The 25,307-nt window shown below is 41.9% G+C and overlaps 1 protein-coding gene across 4 annotated transcripts in view; it reads left to right on the forward strand.

Moving 5' to 3' along the window:
- Window positions 1–7,097: 7,097 nt before the first annotated feature.
- The window catches only part of LOC127441545 (semaphorin-4E-like), a 32,139-nt gene continuing 13,929 nt past the window's right edge, over window positions 7,098–25,307 (forward strand). For 2 of the 4 annotated variants that reach the window (XM_051699096.1, XM_051699098.1), the window contains exons 1-6: window positions 7,098–7,303; window positions 11,737–12,089; window positions 17,548–17,693; window positions 19,743–19,805; window positions 20,219–20,317; window positions 20,406–20,505. In XM_051699096.1, coding sequence (XP_051555056.1) covers window positions 11,978–12,089; window positions 17,548–17,693; window positions 19,743–19,805; window positions 20,219–20,317; window positions 20,406–20,505 — 520 coding nt within the window. In that variant the 5' untranslated portion in view covers window positions 7,098–7,303; window positions 11,737–11,977. Of the gene's footprint in view, window positions 7,304–10,032; window positions 10,106–11,736; window positions 12,090–17,547; window positions 17,694–18,878; window positions 18,920–19,742; window positions 19,806–20,218; window positions 20,318–20,405; window positions 20,506–25,307 lie in introns of those variants that run through there. The other 2 variants (XM_051699097.1, XM_051699099.1) reach the window with 2 other exon arrangements.

Consider the following 25,307-nt stretch of genomic DNA (forward strand, 5'->3'; position numbering starts at 1 on the left):
CATTTTTATGGTTATTTTAGAGTTTTAGGGTTTGTTGACATTACATCGTCATGGCAACAAAGTTGTAAAATTGGCTATAACTTTACACAGAAAAGGTTTGTAAGTGATCTCATCACACTAAAATAATTTTACATGCATATCCTTTGTCTTAGGGCTATACTTTTGAAAAAGTTAGTATTTTAACATTCAAAAAATTTACTCCATTCACTTCCATTGTAAGTGCCTCCCTGCATCCCAGATTTGTGCTTTTTTTGTTTTTTGTTTTTTTTAAGAAAAGAAGGGGCGAGTCAAAATTTATTTTTGTGTTAATCAATATTATGCCACAAAACAAATGCTGTCAATTGAGCTTAATCTGCTTAACTTCCTTTAAATGGCATCAATGACAGGATTGAAAGCATACAAACTCAGTGGTTGAAAAATGCTTCAAAAACATGTCTGTCTGGGGCACTTTATTAAATGTGTATAGGTGTGTATGCTAAATGTTTATAGGCTACGGTGGGCTCTATATATATATACTTTTTAAATGCCATATAAGTTTATGAGATGCTTCCATTTGGACAGCTAGGTAAATGTGTGAGAGTGTGTGTACGACTGGCCATTTCTCTTAAAATTCACGCTTCTTTATAGCAAGGGCGTAGCCAGGAAAATACTTTTGGGTGGGCCTCAATAAAAATGGATGTGCCAAGTTTTCGCCCCAATTTTATTTGATATTTTTTACCAAATTTTCCTTAACAACAGCGAAGCTGCACATTCAAACAGTTCTTTCACACTTTCAGAAATCCGAATATATGCATTTTTTAAACTATTTTATAAATATATATTTGAAGTAAAAGAATAATCTCTAATATTCTGGGTGGGCCTGGGTCTAATTTTGGCCCATCATTGGCTACGCCACTGCTTTATAGGCATCAAGCAAGTTTAGATCATTTTAGCGAAACGTGCGACATGGCAACTCGCAGCCAATCAGAACATTTTTGTTTGCGGGATTTTGGACCAATGAAATTCCACTGTTGGATGGGCTACTCAGCGTAACCCTGTGAAAATAGAAACCAAGCGACTGACAAATTGTTGCTGCGGCCCGCGGTCAAAAACTGACATTTGATTTTTCACTTGCCGGTTTATTGCTTCTCAACCCAAGTGTATCTGTCTGTGTCCCACAAGACTACAAGGAACACCCATTTCACAACACGCCCACTACATGTAACGCCCCCCTTGGATCATCAAGCGATTTTATTGGCTACAAGAACTTTTAAAATTCTATGCAATCGCTGTATGATTTATTTACTCTTAACTCTTTAAATATGACAAGAATAACTTTTTAATATATGACACATATCATATTAAACAGAAGATAAGTGGTAAACTGAACTTGCTTGTTTAATGTGAAATTTTGTGAAAGTGCTCAGTCTATTCATGAAGGTGTTCGTACTATTTCTGCTTGTTCAACAATAATAAAAAGATATAAATGGTAAAATAAAAACGTATCTGTTATTTTTTCTCCAGTTAGCTTACAAGCTAATCGATTAGCCTATTAGCTTAGCTAACTTCTTCTCCTCTTCATTTTCATCACATTTTCCTCACTGTTGTCATTTAGTGATATGGCGGTATGATTGAATTCAATAGATCTTTACATTTTTGTTAAATATAATGATTTTACCAAATTTTCATTTTTTTTATTTTTTTTTATTTGCGGTTGTGGTTGTTTAGAGTTATGGATAGGTGTAGGTGAAGGGTTGCTGTGGGACTCCAAATAAACACAACAAACCCAGTGTATGAATATGTGGCATCCAACTGTTCCAAGAGACTTCAGGATCTCGCTGGTTATTTGGAAGGGGTGTAACTTGTAGAGGGCGTGTGTAGTAGTCTTGCAGGACACTAGTTAGGAGGAGGCGCTACATCCCCCGTTTACTGTTTGCAGTCCTTACTTATTATTAACCACTAGAGGGCATCAGTACCATTCACAATTGAAATAAATATATCAAACTTTATCTTAGGAATATGGATATGCCTCATATGTAAGATTGTCTTTTGAGATTTTTGATCCATTATAATTTTTAAATGGTTTTAAAAATTTATGGAGTTTGTATGCTTTCAGCCATGTAGTTGGTTAAAAAATACTTCAAAAACACTTTCTGTGTGGCACTTCATGTTGATGGTTGTTGTTGATCCTGTGGGCAAAATTATCCCTAAAAGTGAGCTACATCTGACAAATCCTTTCTTTGGGGACATCTGGGGATGTGCTAAGAGGTAAAAATGATTAATTAATTGAGTAAATAATGGATTTTGTTTTCTAAAAAATGACTTTTCTATTAGCTATATGGCTAGGATTTGTCTGTAGTAATTATAACTAGATAGGTACATTTCCTGAAGAAAATGTGGTGCTTGCTGTGGCAAAATTTCTCACCACGATGCCCCACCAAATGCCCCAAGTTGAAAGAGGTCACCCCCATGACAGTAGGATGTTCTGGTGCAGAGATATTGGTGTTGTTCCATGGTTGCTAGGTTAACCCCATTTGGTTGCTAGGCAGTTACTAGGGTGATACTTAACAAGGCTCCTTGCCATCCTGAGTGAAATAAGTCAACTCTGAAGTCTCTATGATTTTCTGGTTCAGAGATATGTGATTTGTTACTTGGTTGCTAGGGTAACCCCATCTGGTTGCTATGCAGTTACCAGGGTGATGCTTAACAAGGCTCCTTGCCATACTGAGTGAAATAAGTCAGCCCGGAAGTCTCTACGATGTTCTGGTGCAGAGAAATGTAATTTGTTACTTGGTTGCTAGAGTAACCCCATCTGGTTGCTAGGCAGTTACCAGGGTGATACTTATCAAGGCTACTTCCCATCCTGAGAGAAATAAGTCAACCCGGAAGTCTCTACGATGTTCTGTTGCAGAAATATGTGATTTGTTACTTGGTTGCTAGGGTAACCCCATCTGGTTGCTAGGCAGTTACCAGGGTGATACTTGTCAAGGCTACTTCCCATCCTGAGTGAAATAAGTCAACCCGGAAATCTCTATGATTTTCTGGTTCAGAGATATGTGATTTGTTACTTGGTTGCTAGGGTAACCCCATCTGGTTGCTAGGCAGTTACCAGGGTGATGCTTAACAAGGCTCCATGCCGTACTGAGTGAAATAATTCAACCCAGAAGTCTCTACGATGTTCTGGTGCAGAGATAAGTGATTTGTTACTTGGTTGCTAGAGTAACCCCATCTGGTTGCTAGGCAGTTACCAGGGTGGTACTTATCAAGGTTACTTCCCATCCTGAGTGAAATAAGTAAATCCAGAAGTCTCTTTGATTTTCTGGTTCAGAGATATGTGATTTGTTACTTGGTTGCTAGGGTAACCCCATCTGGTTGCTAGGCAGTTACCGAGGTGATACTTAACATGGCTCCTAGCCATCCTAAGTGAAATAAGTCAACCCGGAAGTCTTTACGATGTTCTGTTGCAGAGATGTGTGATTTGTAATTTGGTTGCTAGCGTAACCCCATCTGGTTGCTAGGCAGTTAGCAGAGTGATACTTAATGAGGCTCCTTGCTCTCCTGAGTGAAATAAGTCAACCCGAAAGTGTCTACGATATTCTGGTTCAGAGATATGTGTTTTGTTACTTGGTTGCTAGGGTAAGCCCATGTGATTGCTAGGCAGTTACCAAGGTGATACTTAACATGGCTCCTTGCTATCCTAAGTGAAATACGTCAACCCAGAAGTCTCTACGGCATTCTTATCCTGAGATACCCATCTTAGTGATTTTGAATGGAAGTCAATGGTGTTTGGTTGCTAGGGTGCTCTAATTGGTTGCAAGGGTGTGGCTAAGTAGTTCCCACGATGATAGTTGTAGACTGATTGCTCACCCAATTAAAAAAAGCCAACTGTCATGTCTCTAGGACATTCTGATCCGAAGATATCACACTCTAAGTGAAAGTAATAGTGTTGGTTGCTAGGGTGCTCTAAATGGTTGCCAGGGCGTGGCTAGCCAGTGAACAGAGAGATTCTTATTGGCTGCTTACTAACCTGACTCATAAGAGCCAATCCCCAAGTGTTTACGACATTCTGTTCTGAAGATATCCTTCTGAGACATTTTGAATGGAAGTTAGTGGGGGGTGGTTGCTAGGGTCCGATAAATGGTTGTTAGGGCATGGCTATGCCATTTCCAAGGTAATACTTAAAGGGTGATTGGTATCCTGATTGAAATGAGCCCGACCCCATGTATCTATGTCATTCTGATTGGGAGATATGATCTGGCAACTTTCTTGCTTTGACTGCCATAGTAGGAACAAAATTCTCTTTCCATAGTGCCCTATGGGACTTTTTGGTACGGTTTTTGCCCCCCTTTTTACCCCCTGGGGTACATTTTACCCCCAAACACAGGGTTTGTTTGAACACGGCTTGCAAGCCCGAATCAAATGAGAGCACCCACATGTGTCTAGGACATTCTGATCAGAAGATATCACACTCAGCCATTTTGAATGGAAGTCAGTGGGGATGGTTGCTAGGGTGCTCTAAATGGTTGTTAGGGTGTGGCTAAGTAGTTTTTCAAATGGACACATGAAGACTGTTTGCTCATCCACGTGAAATAAGCCAACTGCCATGTCTGTAGTATGTTCTGATCCAAAGATATCCCTCTCAGCCATTTTTAATGGAAGTCAATAGAGCTGGTTGCTAGGGTGCTCTGAATTGTTGCTAGGGTGTGGCTAGCCAGTGACCAGAGAGATTCTTATTGGCTGATTACTAATCTGACTGAAAAGAGCCAATCCCCAAGTGTCTACAACATTCTGTTCTGAAGATATCCTTCTGAGCCATTTTGAATGGAAGTCTATGGGGGCAGTTGCTAGGGTGCCGTGAATGGTTGTTAGGGCGTGGCTACACCATTTCCAAGATGATCCTTAAAGACTGATTGGTAGCCCGATTGAAATGAGCCCGCCCCCATGTCTCTATGTCATTCTGATTGGGAGATATGATTTGACAACTTTCTTGCATGGACTGCCATAGTAGGAAAAAAAAAATGTTTTCATGGGCGAGACCCTTGCCATAGTATGCCTATGGGAAATTTTTGGGACGTTTTTTGCCCCCCAGGGGTGCACCCTACCCCTAATCCCTTAGAAAAGTCATAGCACAGGTGTCGTCAATAGGCCAGTCGATTTAACACCTAATTCATGGGTCAACCTCAAATGGTGCGGGACGAATTAGGTGCCGAAGTTTTGTACGGAATAATAATAATAATAATAAGTATGTGAGATTAAAATAGTGATGCTTTGCTCCACAAGCACCACTAATAATAAGTATGTGAGATTACAATAGTGATGCTTTGCTCTGCAAGCACCACTAATGAGCTTTATTTAAATACTATATAAGTTTATAATAAGTTCCTTTTGGACTGCTTGGTAAACATTGATGTACGATTATGTGAGCATGAAAATACACTATATTGCCAAAAGTATTCGCTCACCCATCCAAATAATTGAATTCAGGTGTTCCAATCACTTCCATGGCCACAGGTGTATAAAATGAAGCACCTAGGCATGCAGACTGCTTCTACAAACATTTGTGAAAGAATGGGCCGCTCTCAGGAGCTCAGTGAATTCCAGCGTGGTAATGTGATAGGATGCCACCTGTGCAACAAGTCCAGTCGTGAAATTTCCTCGCTACTAAATATTCTAGTCAACTGTCAGTGGTATTACAACAAAGTGGAAGCGATTGGGAATGACAGCAACTCAGCCACGAAGTGGTAGGCCACGTAAAATGACAGAGCGGGGTCAGCGGATGCTGAGGTGCATAGTGCGCAGAGGTCGCCAACTTTCTGCAGAGTCAATCGCTACAGACCTCCAAAGTTCATGTGGCCTTCAGATTAGCTCAAGAACAGTGCGTAGAGAGCTTCATGGAATGGGTTTCCATGGCCGAGCAGCTGCATCCAAGCCATACATCACCAAGTGCAATGCAAAGCGTCGGATGCAGTGGTGTAAAGCATGCCGCCACTGGACTCTAGAGCAGTGGTAACGCGTTCTCTGGTGACGAATCACGCTTCTCCATCTGGCAATCTGATGGACGAGTCTGGGTTTGGCGGTTGCCAGGAGAACGGTACTTGTCTGACTGCATTGTGCCAACTGTGAAGTTTGGTGGAGGGGGGATTATGGTGTGGGGTTGTTTTTCAGGAGCTGGGCTTGGCCCCTTAGTTCCAGTGAAAGGAACTCTGAATGCTTCAGCATACCAAGAGATTTTGGACAATTCCATGCTCCCAACTTTGTGGGAACAGTTTGGGGATGGCCCCTTCCTGTTCCAACATGACTGCGCACCAGTGAACAAAGCAAGGTCCATAAAGACATGGATGAGCGAGTTTGGTGTGGAAGAACTTGACTGGCCTGCACAGAGTCCTGACCTCAACCCGATAGAGCACCTTTGGGATGAATTAGAGCGAAGACTGCGAGCCAGGCCTTCTTGTCCAACATCAGTGTCTGACCTCACAAATGCGCTTCTGGAAGAATGGTCAGAAATTCCTATAAACACACTCCTAAACCTTGTGGAAAGCCTTCCCAGAAGAGTTGAAGCTGTTATAGCTGCAAAGGGTGGTCCGACGTCATATTAAACCCTATGGATTAAGAATGGGATGTCACTTAAGTTCATATGCCTCTAAAGGCAGATGAGCGAATACTTTTGGCAATATAGTGTATGTCTGTGGAAAAAAATAGGAAATCAATCTTCAATATTCCAACCTGACCACCAGTATGAAACAAGTTCTTCCTGACTGTCAAGTTGAGTGAATGTTTGTTGCAAACTTGAACATGCACAAATGTATGTCAATAATACATAAAGTAAAAAGCTGTTTTGAAGCTGTTTTATGTCAAACATAAGTTGACCTTTGTGTGCTACTGTAGAAACCCTGGTTTTCCTGATAATCATATCCTTACCTGCATATAACCGCCCCCCCCCCCCCCCCCCCACCTCTCTCTCTCTCTCTCTCTCTCTCTCTCTCTTTCTCTGACTCTTGTAGTGACTTGTTTTAGATTGAACAGCTTTTAAAAGCATGTTTTTTTTTTCTTTTCTCTCTGGCACAAGAATGTCTTTCACTTCACACTGCAGGATCTGAGCAGTTTATCTCAGTCCTAAACAAAGCAGCAGACACCATGAGCTCCGTTCACTGCACTACACTACACAGACAGGACTCGCAGCCCACACTTGTGTTTTATTTGACTATCAGACCAGTTTGATTTGTTTTGCATAGGAGGACTGGAGCACTATGTGTGTGTGAGAATGAACCACTCATGCATGCACAGAGAACGTTATTTAGAATTTAACCGAGAATTTGGTTTCATGGTGAGTTGACCCACATTTTTCAAGCACTGCACGTTATTATGAGAACTTTGGACTGAGAAATGTATTGTGTTTTCTTCATACTGCATTTTCAAGAGGAACTGAGAGGACTACTGTAATGCATTTTGAGGAAATGTTTTGTTTTCACATGTGAAATGTACAGATCCGTAATATAAGTGAAGTTAAATTTATGGTACCATTTTTACAAATGTCTTTACATTGTTTGATTACTATATTCATATACAAAGGAACTTAATTGGTGCTCTATGGTAAGGTTTTAGGATTAAAAAAGAAAATAAAACAGAAGTTTTGACGTAATGAACAAGAAATATTTAAGATTCTGCACTATTTGTAGGTCACTTATCAAGTAAGCAAATTTGTGACATTGACTGTATTAAATCCTTTATACAAAACGTCAGATTTCCTTGCTTCCACAAGGAAGATGTTCACAAGATGTTACACAACATGTTCTTTGGAACATTCTCAAATCATGCTGGAAAACACATCAGGTTGTGCATGCCATCTCAAGTGCATGCTGTGTAAATGTAAAAAGGAGGACACACCAAATACTATGAGGTGTGTGAGAGTGGGCGAGAATGGTTTATTTTAGTGCTGGGGTCTACTAGTCTTTATTGTTTAGCCTATATTTGGAACTATAGATGTGAAATTTCCCACAAGAATACGTATTTAAGCTTTTGTATACATGTGCGTGACGTGGTGAAATACGTGCAGTATTTCATCAGATCTACGGTCCTACATGCTGCAGCTCATCTCCTCTGACGTGTAATTTGCACGCAATGTAGTAAACATTACACTGTTGCAACCTGATAGTAAAATTGAACAATGAATATTGGCTTTTCCATATGTTGGATGTTTCCATAGGCTGTGCATTGATGGTGGTTTGATATGTTGGAAGGCAAAAGTTGGTTGTTTTGGAGCATTCAGAGCAGATAAAATTTAGCTTTCATATTTCACAAAGCTTTACATGAGGGTTTATGGGGTTTTTTCTCTGCCAAAAAGTGTTGAAGTGTAGAAAAAAAGTTTAATTCTATTAATATTGTCTCTCTTTTCAGACTCTGTTTATATAAATGTCAATAACCACTATGTACTTAAGGATTTGAGACAATGTACTTATTATATGTGTTGTTGCATTGTACTTACATTTAACCCTCCTATGGTATTTGTTCCTTTTTTACCAAAATTCATTTTTATAATGTAATAAAAATGGTTTCCTTTATCTGAGCAGTAGAAGATTTTGTAACTTTTCTTCCATTTGCCATCTGAGCATACAAAAAAAAAACTGGGCTTGATTTGATAAGTCTAAGTGGTCATAAAACAACAAAGCAACACCTTTGGTATTTGTGGTCAAAATTGACTGACCATTGAAAATGACTGGGAAAGACCAAAAAAACAGAGCAGTTCTTTTTTTATCTGTCAAATACAATCAATAAATCAGCCACAATGCTGAAATTACAGGGTGAGACTCTAAAACATCCTCAGTGCAAAACATACACACTCACTCACACACAAAAACAAAAATAAATTTACCAAACATTTGCTTTTGTATAAAAAGGGGGACCAGAGGGTGTGTTCCAACTATCGAGGGATCACACTTCTCAGCCTACCTGGGAAAGCTTATGCCAGGGTGCTGGAGAGGAGACTCTGGCTGATTGTCAAACCTCTGATTGAGGAGGAACAATGCAGATTACGTCCTGGTCATGGAACAGTGGATCAGCTTTTTACCTTAGTGCGGGTCCTAGAGGGGCATGGGAGTGTGCTCATCCAGTTTACATGTGTTTTGTGGACTTGGAGAAGGCATATGACCATGCCCCCGGGATGTCCATTGGGGGACACTGTGGGAGTATGGGGTACCGGGGCTGCTAGTGCGTGCTATTCGTTCCCTATATAACCGTTGCTAGAGCTGTGTCCGCATCCTCGGCATTAAGTCAAGCTTTTTCACAGTGGCCGTTGGACTCCGACAGGGCTGTCTATTGTCACCGATCCTGTTTGTGATATTCATAGATAGGATCCCAAGGCGCAGCCGAGGTGTGGAGTGTGTCCAGTTTGGGGGCTTCAGGACTGCATCCCTGCTATTTGCAGATGATGTGGTCCTGTTGGCATCATCATGCTGTGACCTCCAGTGTGCACTTGGGAGTTTTGCTGCCAGGATGAGGATCAGCACCTCCAAGTCTGAGGCCATGGTTCTCTGCTGGAAAAAGGTTGGATGGCTTGAGGTAGGGAAAGAGCAGCTGCCCCAAGTTATGGAGTTCAAGTCTCTTGGGATCTTGTTCACGAGTGAGGGAATGTTGGAGCGTGAGATCGACAGGCGTATTGGTGCAGCATCTGCAGTAATGCAGTCGCTGAACTGGACCATGGTGGTGAAGAAGGAGCTGAGCCTGAAGGCAAAGCTCTCAATTTACCAGTCGGTGTACGTTCCAACCCTTACCTGTTGTCATGAGCTTTGGGTAGTAACTGAAAGCATAAGATCGCAAATACAAGTGGATGAAATTAGCTTTCTTTGTAGGGTGTCAGGGCTCACCTTAAGGGCTAGGGTGCGAAGCTCAGACATCCGAGAGGGGCTCAGAGTAGAACCGCTGCTCCTCCACATTGAAAGGAGTGCCTTTCTGATTAGGATGCCTCTTGGACGTCTTCCTGCAGAGGTGTTTCGGGCATATCCAACTGGGAGGAGGTCCAGGGGAAGACCCAGAACACGCTGGAGGGATTATATCTCTTGGCTGGCGTGGGAACGCCTCTGGATCCCCCAGGATGAGCTGGAGGACGTGGCTGGGGAAAAGGACATATGAGGTACTTTGCTTAGTCTGCTGCCACCGTGACCCAGTCTCGGATAAGCGGTTGAAGATGGATGAATGGATGCTTTTGTTTAAATTTGCAAATTAATTGTAAACTTTTGAAATTTACATGTAAATAAGTTCAAAATGGCATAAAATCCCAAAAGAAATGCATAATTGTATTGTTCTTTCTTCAGGGAAGAAAAAATGGTATTATGTCATAAAAAAAAAAGGGTTACACATCTAAACCTTCTGGTCAAAAATGACCGCGAAAGGAAGGTGCCATTTTTGAATATCATAGGAGGGTTAAAGTACCTGCATTTAATTACATCTGTAGTTACATTATTAACCTCTATCCCTGAACCAAACCTAGCCCAACTCTTACCCTAAACCCCTAACCATACCCCAACCCTTACCCTAAACCTCTAACCCAACCTCTACTATTCCTAAACCTAAATGTGAATCTTGTGAGAATTTTGCAGAACAACATGTAGTTACACAATAAATACATTGTATTGTATGTATTTTAATGTTAGTACAAAGTAGTTAAAGAGCCCTAATATAAAGTGGGACCCTCTTTTCTTACTTACTCTGACTGTCACTCTCTTCCAGTTATCCGTGGTGCTTACTAAGGCAACCATCACTGTTACTATTGCTCATACTTAGGGTGACAGATTTGAACAAATCCCTAACCTAGGTTTGCCAACTGTCCCATATTGGTCATCCCGTATTTTGTCCGACGTCCTGTACGGGATGCTTATTGTCCCGTATTTATACTGTATGTAACAAAACACTTGACGCAAAGGCATCTTAAAAGTTTTTTCCCCATTCATTTTTCCCATAAGGATTTCATAAAATCCTTCTTAAAAGAGTTGTAAGCCCTGAAGCAAACCGATAAGCGCTGAGGTGAATCACAACATGGCAAACTTTGATTTGAAGCAACAAAAAAAAAAATCAGACAAAAAGACAATATAAGACAAACGTCTTTCATGAGGGAATGAACTTCAGTCCCACGATGCATTGCGAATCATTTAATCAAATTAAAAACTATGGTAAAAATATAAAATGATTGAATTTAAGTTGCTGATTATAAGTATAGAAACAGTATATTTTAAGTTAATTGTAAAATATTCTAAATATATAAAAAATATACAAGTAGTTTGAGAGTATAGCATCATTCACAGTGCATCATGGAAGTGGGTGGTCGCTGCTGGGGTCTGTTGCATGCGTTGTTGGCTGCTATTCTCTGATTGGTGGATTGTTTATTTTGAGGATGATGAGTAGTGTAGTTCTTCACCAATAAATAAAAAAAAAACAACAACTTTTATTTAACAAAAATTTAGTTTATATATGTGGACTGATGGCTTCAACAGATGCACATACCATTGATGAACAACCATGGAGCTCACACTAGGTCTGTCTTTAAAGATTTTTAAGTTATCGTTAATAATCAGTTCCCCCACTGAGAAAATTAATGGGATTTTTACTTCTGAAATTTGGATGTTGCACTCTATTGAAGGTGTTGTGTCACGTATTGAAGTTGCAAAATGCTCAAAAGTCCCATAAATTTACAGTACATTGAAGGAGTCACCAAAGCCATGATGTTTGTATCACACGTTTCTCTCTCACTCTCGTTTTCTTCCTCAGTCTCTTTCAGATGGCCTCACAGTGTTCTCTGCTAGTTCTCTGAAGAGGTTCTTTGCTGCTAATGTCATATATCACAGAATGGAAGCGATACTGACTGAAGAGTCAGAGAAGACAAGGATGAGAAAACTCTGATAGGCAGACGACAGAGGAATCTAACACTCTCAAACAGTCTTTTATACCTAAATCACAGAGATTCTGACAGATTGTTTGTTTGGAGAGCTGAAGAATTTAAGGCACCATTATGTGTCCACTGGCTGTTCTGTGCGTGTTGTACCTCTGGGGTCCAGAAACACTGACTTGGGGACAGGGATCGGTACCGAACAGCATTCCACGGAAAACAGTGCCCATTACAAGTAAGTTTATGTTTTATATATCCCAACAAAGTTAAATGTATTTACAACCTTTGTAAAAGTACTGTGGAATTACATGGCTCAATGATCGAATCAGTAGTAGAACACCACACTTAAAAATGTAATGTCAAATCGATAGTTGCAAAATGTCAAATCATGCAGCGGTGGTGCAAACAAATATTGCTAAAGTTGTTCTCATTTTTATCTTTTTTATTTTATTTGTGTGTGCCATTTTTGCAATTACTTTTAACCAACTAGTACCAAAAGTAATTTTTACATTTGCATTTAGTCATTTTGCAGATGCTTTTATACAAAGGGACTTACAAATGAGGAACTTCAAAAGCAATTTGTCATACAGCAGTCAACAATATCTGCAGGATCACAAGTTCCAAAAGTAGTTTAACTTATTTTTGTTAAATATAACCAATAGAGTAACCACAGGTGTCACTTTATCCGTCCAAATACATTTTGTACTAATTTTGAACAGTATATCTATTGTTTTTATTATACCAGTATATCTATTTAATTACCAAACCGAACAAACTTCTTTATGTGAAAAGATTTGCTTGGAAAGCATGCTTGTGCTATATTTCTTTAATATATAAATGCCACTTGGTTTGACATTTTGTTATCTAATCCAATGTCATTCATACATTTTTAAGTGTTCCTGAAAGTGTTAAAATAATTTCTGGGGCCACTTAGCATGGTAGTATTTAAATACCATAATAATACGGCAATATTTAAATGATATAGTAAGAGGTTCCACGTGGCGCCATGCGAGGAGCAGATGTGTAAACGGCAAGCTTTGCACACTTTGCTAATTTTTGGTTATTTTTGTGTCATAACCGGTGAGTCGGTGAGATTCGATACACCCTGCTACATATCTGTTCTTTGAAGTTAACATGGCAAAGAATTCTAAATCTTCGGGCTCTGGAGATATTAAAAGACACTTACGTGCTCAAGCTGAAAACTCTGACAGGCCTGCAGACTAGGGACTCGGTTTGGATGGTGCGGCAGGAGAAATCCAGCGGCAACTGGCGAGCATGTCTGTGATGCTGACGAAAGTTGTTGCCAACTTAGAGGATCTTGCTGTAATACGTCGATCGATTACAGTGGTGGAAACGACATTCTCTGAGTTGTTTACAAGAATCGGGGACATCGAGAGATGGATCGATTATCTGGAGTCATCGGAGAGGAAATTAGCTGCTAATCTGCTAGCGACCTAAAAACTGGAGGATTTGGAGAATCGTAGCCGGCGAAATAACGTCTGAATTGTTGGAATTCCTGAGCATGAGGAAGTCCGAGATATGGTGAAATTCCTGGACAAGCTCTTCCCAAGTCTGCTCGACACATCAAGCCATAAGCTGGAAATCGAGCGAGCTCACAGAGTCCCAGCTCACAGAGCTACTGAGGGAGACAGGCCCTGATCAGTTCTGGCCAAATTCCTGAGATCATCTGATAAAGATTTTGTGTTCCTTTGCAAGGAGCAAAGGAAAGCTTTCTTAGAAAAATCACAGCATTTTCTTGTTCCCAGATTTTGCAAATTCTACAAGAGAGAAATGTGATCGTTTCAAGGAATGCAAGAAACTCTTACATCAATGGAAGATCGCTTTTGCACTGATGTTTCCGGCCAAATTGAGAATAGATTCTACACTCGACTGTCTGAGGAAGCTGGGCGGCATTTTGTTTCTTTTTGTGTTGGTTCTGCCTAGTGGCTGGATTTTTTTTTTGTGCAGTAACACTCCTTCAAGAAACTTTTGCATCGACGAAGGGTCGCTTTTACACTGATGTTTCCGGCCAAATTGAGAATAGATTCTAAGGATGGCCGCAAAATATTTACATGCCCACAACAAGCAAAGTTGTTCATAAAATCGATGGACTGAGGAAGTCATAGTGTGTTTCTCACGTTGCCCCCAAGTAGCTTGTCTCGCTGAATATACACTCGACCGTACGAGGAAACTGGGCGCCTGCTTTGTTTCTGTTTGTGCTGGTTCCACCTAGCAGCTGGAGTTTGTTTTGTGGAATAACACTGCTTTGGGACCGTTGTGGATGAAACTGCTCGTTCTTTGTGTTTATGCCTCCTGTTGGCTGGAGTTTGTTTTGTGGAGTATTTTTTGTAGCACATTGGGAGGATTAAGTCATCTGCTGCACTTATGAACTGCCGACTCACTGAACATTCGTTTGACTGTCCGAGGAAACTAAATGGAAATGTTTTATTTTTATTTATTTATTTTGTGTGTGTTTGTGTGTGTGTGTGCTGGTTCCGCTAGCGGCTGGCATTTATTTTGTGGAGGAACACACCTTCGATACAGTTTTGTGAATGAATCTTCACATTCTTGGTGTTTATTCTACCTATTGGCTGGAGTTTGTTTTATATATTATTTTCTGTTATGTGATTCTGTCTCGCAGAATTTGTATAGAATCACCGGACTTGAGCAATCCGACGGCAAAGTTGTCGCGGGGACTCTCATAGGCGTACATGGACTGTTTGAGTTTAGAGGGATAGACGATGGTTGGCACTGTCGTGTGTGGGGTTAATGTGCATGTTTTTATTTTTTCTGTTTGGTTCTGGGGAAAGTTCTCGGGTTGATTGTTGCACTAATGTTGGAAGGTGGTCTTTATAATTTTGTTTTTGACACACAATCTATTTTTCCTCACGTCAAAATGTTAAAATTAGTGGATTATCTCTCTCCACATGGAATGTGAATGGGTTGGGGCACCCCATAAAAAGAAGGAAGGTTATTTCTTTTCTTAAACATAAGAAATATGATATTTTGTTTCATCAAGAAATGCATCTTTCCCCGCAGGAAGCTGAAAAATTTGGGAAGATATGGGGTGGGCATGTTTTCTTTAGTGCTGGCTCAAGTAAGAACAGGGGAGTCATTACATTGATAAGTAAACATTTACAATTCAAATGTCTCATACAGTTTAAAGATAAATTAGGAAGAGTCATTATTGTTTTAGCAGAAATTCAGGGGCAAAGGTTGATTTAGCCTAATATTTATGCATCTAACGTTGATGATCAGGGCTTTTTTATAGATCTTGAAGGGATGTTGTAAGCCGCTGGCACCCCTCATGATATAATATTGGGAGGAGACTTTAATCTTTTGATGGACTCAGTCCTTGATCATAGTGAAGCAAAAGTGTGTAAGCCCCCGAGAGCAACACTGATGCTCCACAGGATATGTAAAAATCTTGGTCTTACAGATATTTGGAGACTTTTGAAACCATCTGGTAGGGACTATACATTTTTTTCATCAGTCCATAAGATTTATTCTAGAATAGAAGTCCCTCATTTCATCTGTTGTTAGGGTTAGGGTTAGGGTTTGGAAACATTTTAGTTTCAGATCACGAGTTTAGAGGTGTTGCCACATACAGAGAAAAATAAATCATATAGTTGGCAGTTTAATGTATACCTTTTGCAAAATTTGATTTTCAAACAAATGTTAAAGGCTGAAATCAATGTTTATATGGAGACCAACTGGTCCTCAGTTTCCTCTGTGGGTGTAGCTTGGGAGGCACTTAAGGCGGTTCTTAGGGGCCGGATCATACAGCATGCCTCATTCATCAAAAAATTCAAACCACGAGAACTCGTGGAGTTAGAAGGGAATATTAAAAGTGCCGAGGCAGAGCTGAAGCACCAAATGTCATCTGATGGCCTCAGGGAATTGACCCGATTGAAATACAGATATAATACTATTTTGTCGCGGAAAGTGGAGTTTTGGTTATTCAGGGCAAGACAGTCATACTTTGAGTCGGGGGACAAAGCAGGGAAGCTTTTGGCTAGATATATAAAGCAGGGAGAAGCTTTTTCTACCATTCCCTCAGTGAAAACTGCTAGTGGTGAAATATTTACCTCGGTCATTGATATTAATAATGCTTTTAAAGAATTCTATCTTGATCTCTATAGTTCCACGTCTTCGACTACTGCTGAGGATATTAGAAACTTTGCGGAACCGTTAGATCTCCCTAAACTGATGACTGAGCAAAAAAATTCCCTTGATTCTGAGATAAACTTGGAGGAGCTTGATGAGGTAATTAAGGCTTTACCTACAGGCAATTCTCCGGGGCCAGATGGCTTTGACGCTGAATTTTTTAGATCTTATACTACAGAACTGGCTCCACTTTTGTTAGAAGTTTATACGGAATCATTAAAGAATGGAAATCTTCCGCTAACCATGACACAACCCTGGGTCAGTCTGATACTTAAAAAGGACAAATATCCAAGCGAGTGTAAGAGTTACCATCCCATTTCCCTGTTTAAGCTAAAGATGTAAAAATTTTGTCAGAAATTCTAGCAAATTGATTAAGTAAAGTTATGACATTTCTTATACATATAGATCAGGTGTGGTTTATTTGGGGTTGTAGCTCTTCTGATAACATTAGGCGTTTCATCAATATCATGTGGTCAGTGGCGAATGATCAGACTCCGGTCGCTGCCATCTCACTTGACGCCGAAAAGGCATCAAGTATTTGGGCATTTTATTCCCAGCAAATTTGTGTGATTTAGTTAGAGTTAATTTTGACCCTTTAATTAAAAAGGTTTGAGCGATGTGGACAGATGGGCTTAATTACATTTATCTATGATAGGGAAGGTTAATGTTATTAAAATGAATTATATTCCAAAATTCAACTACCTGCTACAGTCTCTCCCTGTAGATGTCCCCCTCTCTTATTTCAAGCAATTTGATAGCATAGCAAAGACCTTCATTTGGAATGGTAAGCGCCCCAGATTGCATTTCAACAAATTACATAAGCCGATTGACAAATGTGGGCTAGGCCTACCCAAGATTTTGTTTTATTATTATCATTCGGTTTCAGTCATTTGGCTCATTGGTTGCTTCCACCTGAGGGAGCTCCTCCCTGGTTTTGTATTGAACAAGAAATTCTTGCCCCTATTTCACCATTGCAAAGCCTTTCTATCAAACCAACCAGAGAAGTTAAGTTACACCCCGTTATCTCACATTTGCACTCGGTATGGGCAAAAGTGGCCAGAGTGTTTGATTCAGGCATTTATTTGAATGCTACCTCGAGCACATGATTAACCCAAAATTATGTTTGTGTCGGGGGGAAGGGTTTAATTTTATATAATTTGCTTCCGCATTTTCTGTTATGTTTATTTAATTTGTTGAATGGAATCAATAAAAATTGTTAATAATAAAAATGATATAGTAAGGTCCCAGGGTATTACATTCACAAGTAGTTTCTAAAGAACATGGTTTTTCCATGGTATATTTTTATAGTAATAACAAGGTACTTTTTTGTATGTGCTGTAAACTTTTCTTCCACATTCTTTTTTACAGCATAAAGAAATCATAGAGTTTTGAATACTCAAAACAGATTTAGCTGTACTATTTTTTTACTCATATGACATGATCTAGTTGTTTTGTGTGTGACTTTTCCATTATTTGGCAGAAATAGGCTACATCTGCCCTTGACTCTGGCCTTCTGTTATTGTTAGGTAACGGAGGACGTTTGTTTCGTGAGGAGGGTGTTTGGAACTATACCACGATGCTTCTGAGAGAAGATCTGAACATGCTTATCCTGGGGGCCAGGGAAGCCATTTTTGCACTCGACCTGAATGACATTACAGCCAAGAAGGGCATGGTGAGCTCTTAAAGGAATAGTTCACCCAAAAATGAAAATGCTCTCATCATTTACTCACTCTTATGCCATTCCAGATGTGTATGACTGTCTTTCATTTGCTGAACTCAAATGAAGATTTTTAGAAGAATATCTCAGCTCTGTTGGTCCATAAAATGCAAGTGAATAGGTGCAAAAATTTTGAAGCTCCAAAAATCACATAAATCAGCATAAAAGTAATCCATAAAACTCCAGTGGTTAAATCCATATCTTCAGAAGCAATATGATAGGTGTGGGTGAGAAACAGATGAATATTTAAGTCCTTTTTTACTATAAATTCTCCTCCCTGCTCAGTCAATCTTCACTTTAACATTCACATTCTTCTTCTTGTGTTTTTGGTGATTCACATTCTGCATGCATACCGCCCCTACTGGGCAGGGAGAAGAATTTCTAGCAAAAAAGGACTTAAATATTGATCTGTTTCTCAGCAACACCTATCATATCACTTCTGAAGAAATGGATTAAAACACTGGAGCCATATACATTTTTTTTATGCTGCCTTTATATGCTTTTTGGAGTATCAAAATTTTGGCACCCATTCACTTGCTTTGTATGGATCTACAGAGCTGAAATATTCTTCTAAAAATCTTAATTTTTGTTCAAGTCTTATTTTTATTTGTATAGCGCTTTCCACAACAAACTTTTCAAAGCACCTTTACAGAAAATCATGCATTAACAGAAAATGAAATTGTCATATCTATAAAGTCTTAATGTCATCATTGTGCAGTTTGATTAAATATGATTGTAAATTGTGTATAAAAAGAAATATTTAAATAATAATTGTATTTAGAACCCCAGTGAGCAAACCGAAGGTGATTGTGGCAAGGAACACAAAACTCCATAAGATGTTGGTTAATGGAGAAAAATAACCTTGAGAGAAACCAGGCTCACTGTGGGGGCCAGTTCCCCTCTGGCTAACCAACATGAATATAATGCCAGTATTAGTTATTTATGTGCAGTGCAGGTCATGGTTTAAAATTAGTAAACTAAGTAAGTGTTAAGGGCCAGTGTTTAAACAAAGATTTTGTATGAACTGTAAGATTAATGACTAATGTCTTTAAAGTTCATCTAGGATTAACTGCAGAAGTTCACATAGATGCATTGCCCTTTGTTAGTTGGCTGATAAAGGCTTTTGTTGGCAATTGATAGGTTTGTTCAGCAGAAGAAAGAAAGTCTGGGATGGCATGAGGGTGAGTAAATGATGAGAGAATTTTCATTTTTGGGTGAACTGTCCCTTTAAATACACAGTTGCAAAACAGTTGCAGCAGTTTTTGTTTTTCATGTTGTTATGCAAAAGAAAGATTAGTTTCCTGCTTGTTAGTGTAAACTAAACTATGCTGTCGTAAGTCTTCCCGGTTTCTTGTTACATTCACAATGCTAGTTCTCAGGGTATAAATGATGAGCTTATGGGAGATACTCACCAAACCTGTTACAAACATGCCTGGGTCATATTTCACCCCAAAAACAAAATAAATAATGTATTATATTTTGCTTAAAGAAAGTGTAGAGTAATTTTAGGAGCATTTAGATGATTTGCATTGTGACATTTTTTTTTTTTTTTTTTTATGACAATTAAGAACATTGACAGTATTGCTGTTTACATCATGATTGAATGTGTTGTACTGCCTTCAATTTATGCTGATTAAAATAAAAAATAATTGTATTACAGTAATTTTTGACTGTAATACATGAAGAAAATACTGTATTACAGTAATGAAAATATCATGAGAATCACAGTTGGGGGAATGTGCTTAATTTGGAAATAATTAAAAAATATGAATAAAATAATTATAAAAATTAATAATACATTTAAAAATAATTTCTTATTTCTTAATGGTACTAAAATAGGTTTTGTTTTCTTCATGTAAATTATAATTTCTTATTTTTTATTTCCCTTTTGATTTTAGTGTGATATTTGAGCTGCATGTTTTCGTGAAAATCACCCATGTAAATCTAAATACCATGTCTTTTTGGTATTTAAGGGTGATGTTATGTTGTGTTTATTCTTGTCAGGAGAATTGGCCAGTCACAAGCCAGCAGCAGCAGGAATGTTCCAATAAGGGAAAGGATGCTATGGTGAGTTTTAAATCATTTAAATTTACATATGTTTTCACACATTTACATGTTTCATCTGTTGTGTTTAAACAATGATAATTATTAATTTATAATAGTTTAATTTATGATTTAATAAATACAGTTATTAAGGTGTCAAACCTTTTTACTAAGAATGGTCTTATCAAAGTGACAGATGAGAAATTGCATCCTGTGTGTTGAGATCTAAAGATATTAATAGAATTCAAAGTAAAAGCCAACAGATTCAAAGTAAAAGCCATTAGATCACAGAGATCATTTAGACAAATGTGAGAAAAAGAAGTGTTTGATAAAGTGTGGTTTGACATTATGGTCAGAGTAGAGGGTTAGTAGGTGCTTTCTTTCAAAATGATCATGTCACATATTTCCTTCCTTTATCTACATCATTTTGTTTTTAGAATGACTGCAAAAATTATATTAGAATTCTTCATAAAAGGGAAGATGGCAGAATGTATGTTTGCGGAACCAAAGCATTCAATCCAACCTGCAAATACATGGTGAGTGTCATCCAGTGTTAGTGATCATTATAAATGTAAAATGCTCAATATACTGTGTTTGACAGTGTAGCATGTATTGTTCTTTCAGTCTTATGCTGATGGTCGGCTAATTTTGGAGAACAGAACAGAGGATGGCAAGGGAAAATGTCCATTTGATCCTTTTCAACGATACACGTCTGAGTTGGTCGGTATGTAGCGCCTCTATTATTACACCATTGAGCTACAAGCTTGCAAGTAAAAGGAATATTCCAGATTAAATACAATTTATGGTCGATTATAACGTCATGGTTACTTGTGTAACCTCCGTTCCCTGATGGAGGGAACGAGACGTGGTTTCGATGTAGTGACACTAGGGGTCACTCTTGGGAGCCTGAGACACCTCTGGTCTTTGATAAAAGGCCAATGAAAATTGGCGAGTGGCCACTCCCCCAGACATACGGGTATAAAAGGAGCTGGTATGCAACCACTCATTCAGGTTTTATGCTGAGGAGCCATATACGGTCTGGCCATTTCAGTGGGTAGTTCAGCGTTGTGGCAGGAGGGACACAACGTCTCGTTCCCTCCATCAGGGAACAGAAGTTACACAAGTAACCATGATGTTCCCTATTTGTCACTCACTCGACGTTGTGTCGATGTAGTGACACTAGGGGTCCCTATCCGAAATGCCACAACTGGCTGAACTGTGTTACGTGAACTGGCGGTGTGTGGTGGGCAAACTACTGTGTGCCCCATAGCCAGCACACCAGGTTGACACGTAACCTCCCCCAACATAGTCATGAGTGTCGAACGGCCCTTTAGGGACAAGTCGACTACCCAAAAGATAGAGACAGGCTTAACCCAGTCGTGGCCTCTTTTCCCCTTCTCTTTTTCCACTCCCTAAAAAAGAAGGGGGATTATCCAACTGGGCCGCCAGGTCTAGTTGGGGGGTGTCCCTCCCAAGGGGAAGACACCGCGGAGTCCACACTTCGCCCAAAGAGAGGGGGGGATATTTAAGTGGAAGAATACATCACATGGTCTTTCCGACCATGTGGAGAGTCTTCAAGGTAGATCCTACCCAACAGGGGAGGAGTTACTACAAACATGGAGACTGGGGCAGAGGGGCTCTGCCCTAGGAAGACGCAGTTTGCCAACAGGGAAACGAACTAAGGAACCACCACATGTGGAGTACCTACCCCAGAACAGGACTTTTAGTTAGCACGTGTACCAGGCTGGCAGCGAGTCTCTCCGAATACTCGACTGCCACAGGGCTCGGAGGAAGTTAACCAGGGAACAAAGTTCGTGAACACTACTGGGAATTAATGGCGCACGTCTTCAGCTCCAAGGGAGGTGGAAGGCGCTATGTGCAAGCGATACACCCGGCCAGCTATCCCGGGCTTATCCACTTGTGTTGCATGCCACTACCTGGGACGAAACCGGTTCCACCCGGAGGTTGTAGAACCTTGCAAAGGTGTTGGGTGTTGCCCAGCCCGCTGCTCTGCAAATGTCTGTTAGAGAGGCACCTCTGGCCAGGGCCCAGGAAGCCGCTACACCTCTGGTAGAATGGGCTCGTAGCCCTACCGGGGGCGGCATGTCCTGGGTGAGATATGCCATAGTTATGGCATCAATGAGCCAGTGGGCGATCCTCTGCTTGGAGACAGTGCTTCCTTTCCACTGTGCACCAAAGCAGACAAAGAGCTGCTCAGAGATTCTAAAGCTCTGTGTGTGATCCAAATAGATGCGTAAAGCGTGCACTGGACACAGCAACGACAGGGCTGGGTCTGCCTCCTCCTGGGGCAGCGCTTGCAGGTTCACCACCTGGTCCCTAAAAGGGGTGGTGGGAACCTTGGGCACATAGCCCGGTCGAGGTCGTAGGATCGCATGAGAGTATCCCGGACCGAACTCCAGGCACGTTTCGTTGACAGAGAACGCTTGCAGGTCACCTACCCTCTTGATGGAATTGAGCGCAGTCAGGAGGGCAGTCTTCAAGGAGAGTGCCTTAAGCTCGGCTGACTGCAAGGGCTCAAAGGGGGCTCTCTGTAGACCCTAAAGAACTACAGAGAGGTCACATGAGGGAACGAGACACGGTCTGGAGGGATTCAGCCTCCTGGCGCCTCTTAGGAACCTGATGATCTGGTCGTGCTTCCCTAAGGACTTACCATCAACTGCGTCGTGGTGCGCTGCTATGGCGACAACGTACACCTTCAAGGTGGAAGGGGACAGCCTCCCTTCCAGCCTCTCCTGCAGGAAGGAAAGCACTGATCCTGGGGGTCTTCGCGTCAGGAAGAACACCACTTAGCAAACAGACGCCACTTAAAGGCATACAGGCGCCTCGTAGAGGGGGCCCTAGCCTGAGTGATCGTGTCTACCACTGTGGGTGGTAGACCGCTTAGGTCTTCCGCGTCCCATCCAGGGGCCAGATATGGAGATTGCAGAGGTCGGGTGCCAGAGGGCGCCCCATCCCTGAGAGAGAAGGTCCTTCCTCAGGGGAATTCGCCAGGGGGGAGCTGTCGCGAGGAGCATGAGGTCCGAGAACCACGTCTGGGTGGGCCAGTAGGGTGCTACCAGGATGACCTGCTCCTCGTCCTCCCTGACCTTGCACGTGCAAGCAGGCTTACTGGGGGAAACCAATATTTGCGTAGGCCAGGGGCCAGCTGTGTGCCAGCGCGTCTATGCCGAGGGGAGCCTCGGTGAGGGCATACCAGAGCGGGCAATGGGAGGATTCTTGGGAGGCGAACAGGTCCACCTGTGCCCATCCGAATCAACTCCAAATCAGCTGGACCACCTGAGGGTGGAGTCTCCACTCTCCCCTGAGGATAACCTGCCATGACAGCGCGTCCACTGTAGTGTTGAGATTGCCCGGGATGTGAGTGGCTCGCAGCGACTTGAAGTGCTGCTGACTCCAGAGGAGGAGACGGCGGGCGAGTTGTGCCTTGGCGGTTGACATATGCTACCATTGCCGTGCTGTCTGTCCAAACTAACACGTGCTTGCCCCGGATCAATGGCTGGAACCTCCGCAGGGTGAGCAGAATTGTCAACAACTCGAGGCAATTGATGTGCCAATGCAGTCGCGGGCCTGTCCAGAGGCCGGTGGCTGTGTGCTGTTGCAAACAGTGCCCCAGCCCATTTTGGAGGCATCTGTCATGACCACAATGCGCCTGGAGACCAGTTCTAAAAGAACACCTGCTCGTCGAAATGAGAGGTCAGTCCAAGGGCTGAAAAGACGGTGACAGACCTGCGTGATGACCACACGATGTGTCCCATGGCGCCATGCCCATCTCGGGACTCGAGTCTGGAGCCAGTGCTGAAGCGGCCTCATATGCATCAACCTGAGCAGGGTGGCCACCACCGAGGATGCCATATGCCCCAGGAGCCTCTGAAAAAGTTTCAGTGGAACCGCTGTTTTCTTTTTGAATGCCTTCAAACAGGCCAGCACCAACTGGGTGCGCTTGTTCGTAAGGCTCGTGCGGAACTTGGATGCGTGGCTTGCGCTTTCCAATCCGTTGCTATGGCTGATCTGGACCGTCTGACTCAGCTACGCGATTCAGTTCGCCAGGCGCCCGCCCAGGTTCAGCAGTATTCACTTCACCTTGGTCAAGGGCGAAAACGCTGCCACCCTGCGCGCAGAGATCGCTACCCTCCTACGAAAGGACGTGATAGAACCTGTCCGTCCAGCCGAGATGAAGAAAGGGTTTTACAGCCCCTACTTCATCGTACCGAAAAAAGGCGGTGGGTTGCGCCCAATCTTGGACCTGCGAGTACTGAACCGGGCTTTACACAGACTTCCATTCAAGATACTGATGCAAAAACGCATTCTGGCGAGCGTCCGGCATCAAGATTGGTTTGCGGCGGTAGACCTGAAGGATGCGTACTTCCACATCTAGATCCTTCCTCGACACAGACCCTTCCTGCGGTTCGCGTTCGAGGGTCAGACGTATAAGTACAAAGTCCTCCCTTTCGGCCTGTCCCTGTCTCCTCGCGTCTTTATGAAAATCGCAGAGGCTGCCCTTGCCCCGTTAAGGGAGGTGGGCATTCGCATTCTCAACTATCTCGATGATTGGCTAATCCTAGCTCACTCTCGAGACATGTTGTGCACACACAGGGACTTGGTGCTCTCACACCTCAGCCGACTAGGGCTTCGGGTCAACTGGGAAAAGAGCAAGCTCCTCCCGGTTCAGAGCATCTCTTTTCTCGGATTGGAGTTTGACTTAGACTGGACAAGCCCGCTCTCCGATGCTGCGCTTGAGAGCTCATCATCTTCGCGGGCTCCGAACAAGAAGCCTGACCTGTGAGACGAGCCGGTGAACTCATCCGGAAGCCCGATTGGGGCAGATGAGCATGCTGGGGAATGGGAGGTCCGTGGGGGGATACCTGGCGGAGACAATCCCATTGGGGTCCCCAAATCGCCCCCAGTGCAAGCTGCGCTGGCCTCATACTTACGAAAGCAAGCCGCGACCACAACGTTGCCATGGTCATGTTCTCGCAGTGAGAACATGAACCATCCATAAACGCTGCCTCCATGTGGGTCGCGCCCAGACACGAAAGACAGCGATCATGACCATCCGAAGTTGAGATATAACGACCGTAACCAGGAATAACACACAATCGGAAAGGCATCTTTAAAAAGATGCGTCTTTAAAAAGACTTTCCGTGTGTGCCGCTCTTTTAGAGAAATATATACTCTTTTAGAGGGGAAAAGGCTCATTCAGAAAATATACTCTCTAGTTTTTCTGCCGAAGCGCCCAGGGGCGTTCTCTGCAGTGCACCAGTGCAGAGGAGGGAGAAGCCACTGAAATGCGCCGTCAGATCCAGCAGAGGTGAATGAACAGTAGTATTCAGCTCAATGAGCATGACCGTTCGGCTCCGAAGAGAAAATCTGAATGAGTGGTTGCATACCAGCTATTTTTATACCCGTATGTCCGGGGGAGTGGCATGCAAATACCACTCGCCAATTTTCATTGGCCTTTTATCAAAGACCAGAGGTGTCTCGGGCTCCCAAGAGTGACCCCTAGTG

The sequence above is a fragment of the Myxocyprinus asiaticus genome, chromosome 5 (genome assembly GCF_019703515.2).
Source record: "Myxocyprinus asiaticus isolate MX2 ecotype Aquarium Trade chromosome 5, UBuf_Myxa_2, whole genome shotgun sequence".
NCBI classification, from domain to species: Eukaryota; Metazoa; Chordata; class Actinopteri; order Cypriniformes; family Catostomidae; genus Myxocyprinus; species Myxocyprinus asiaticus.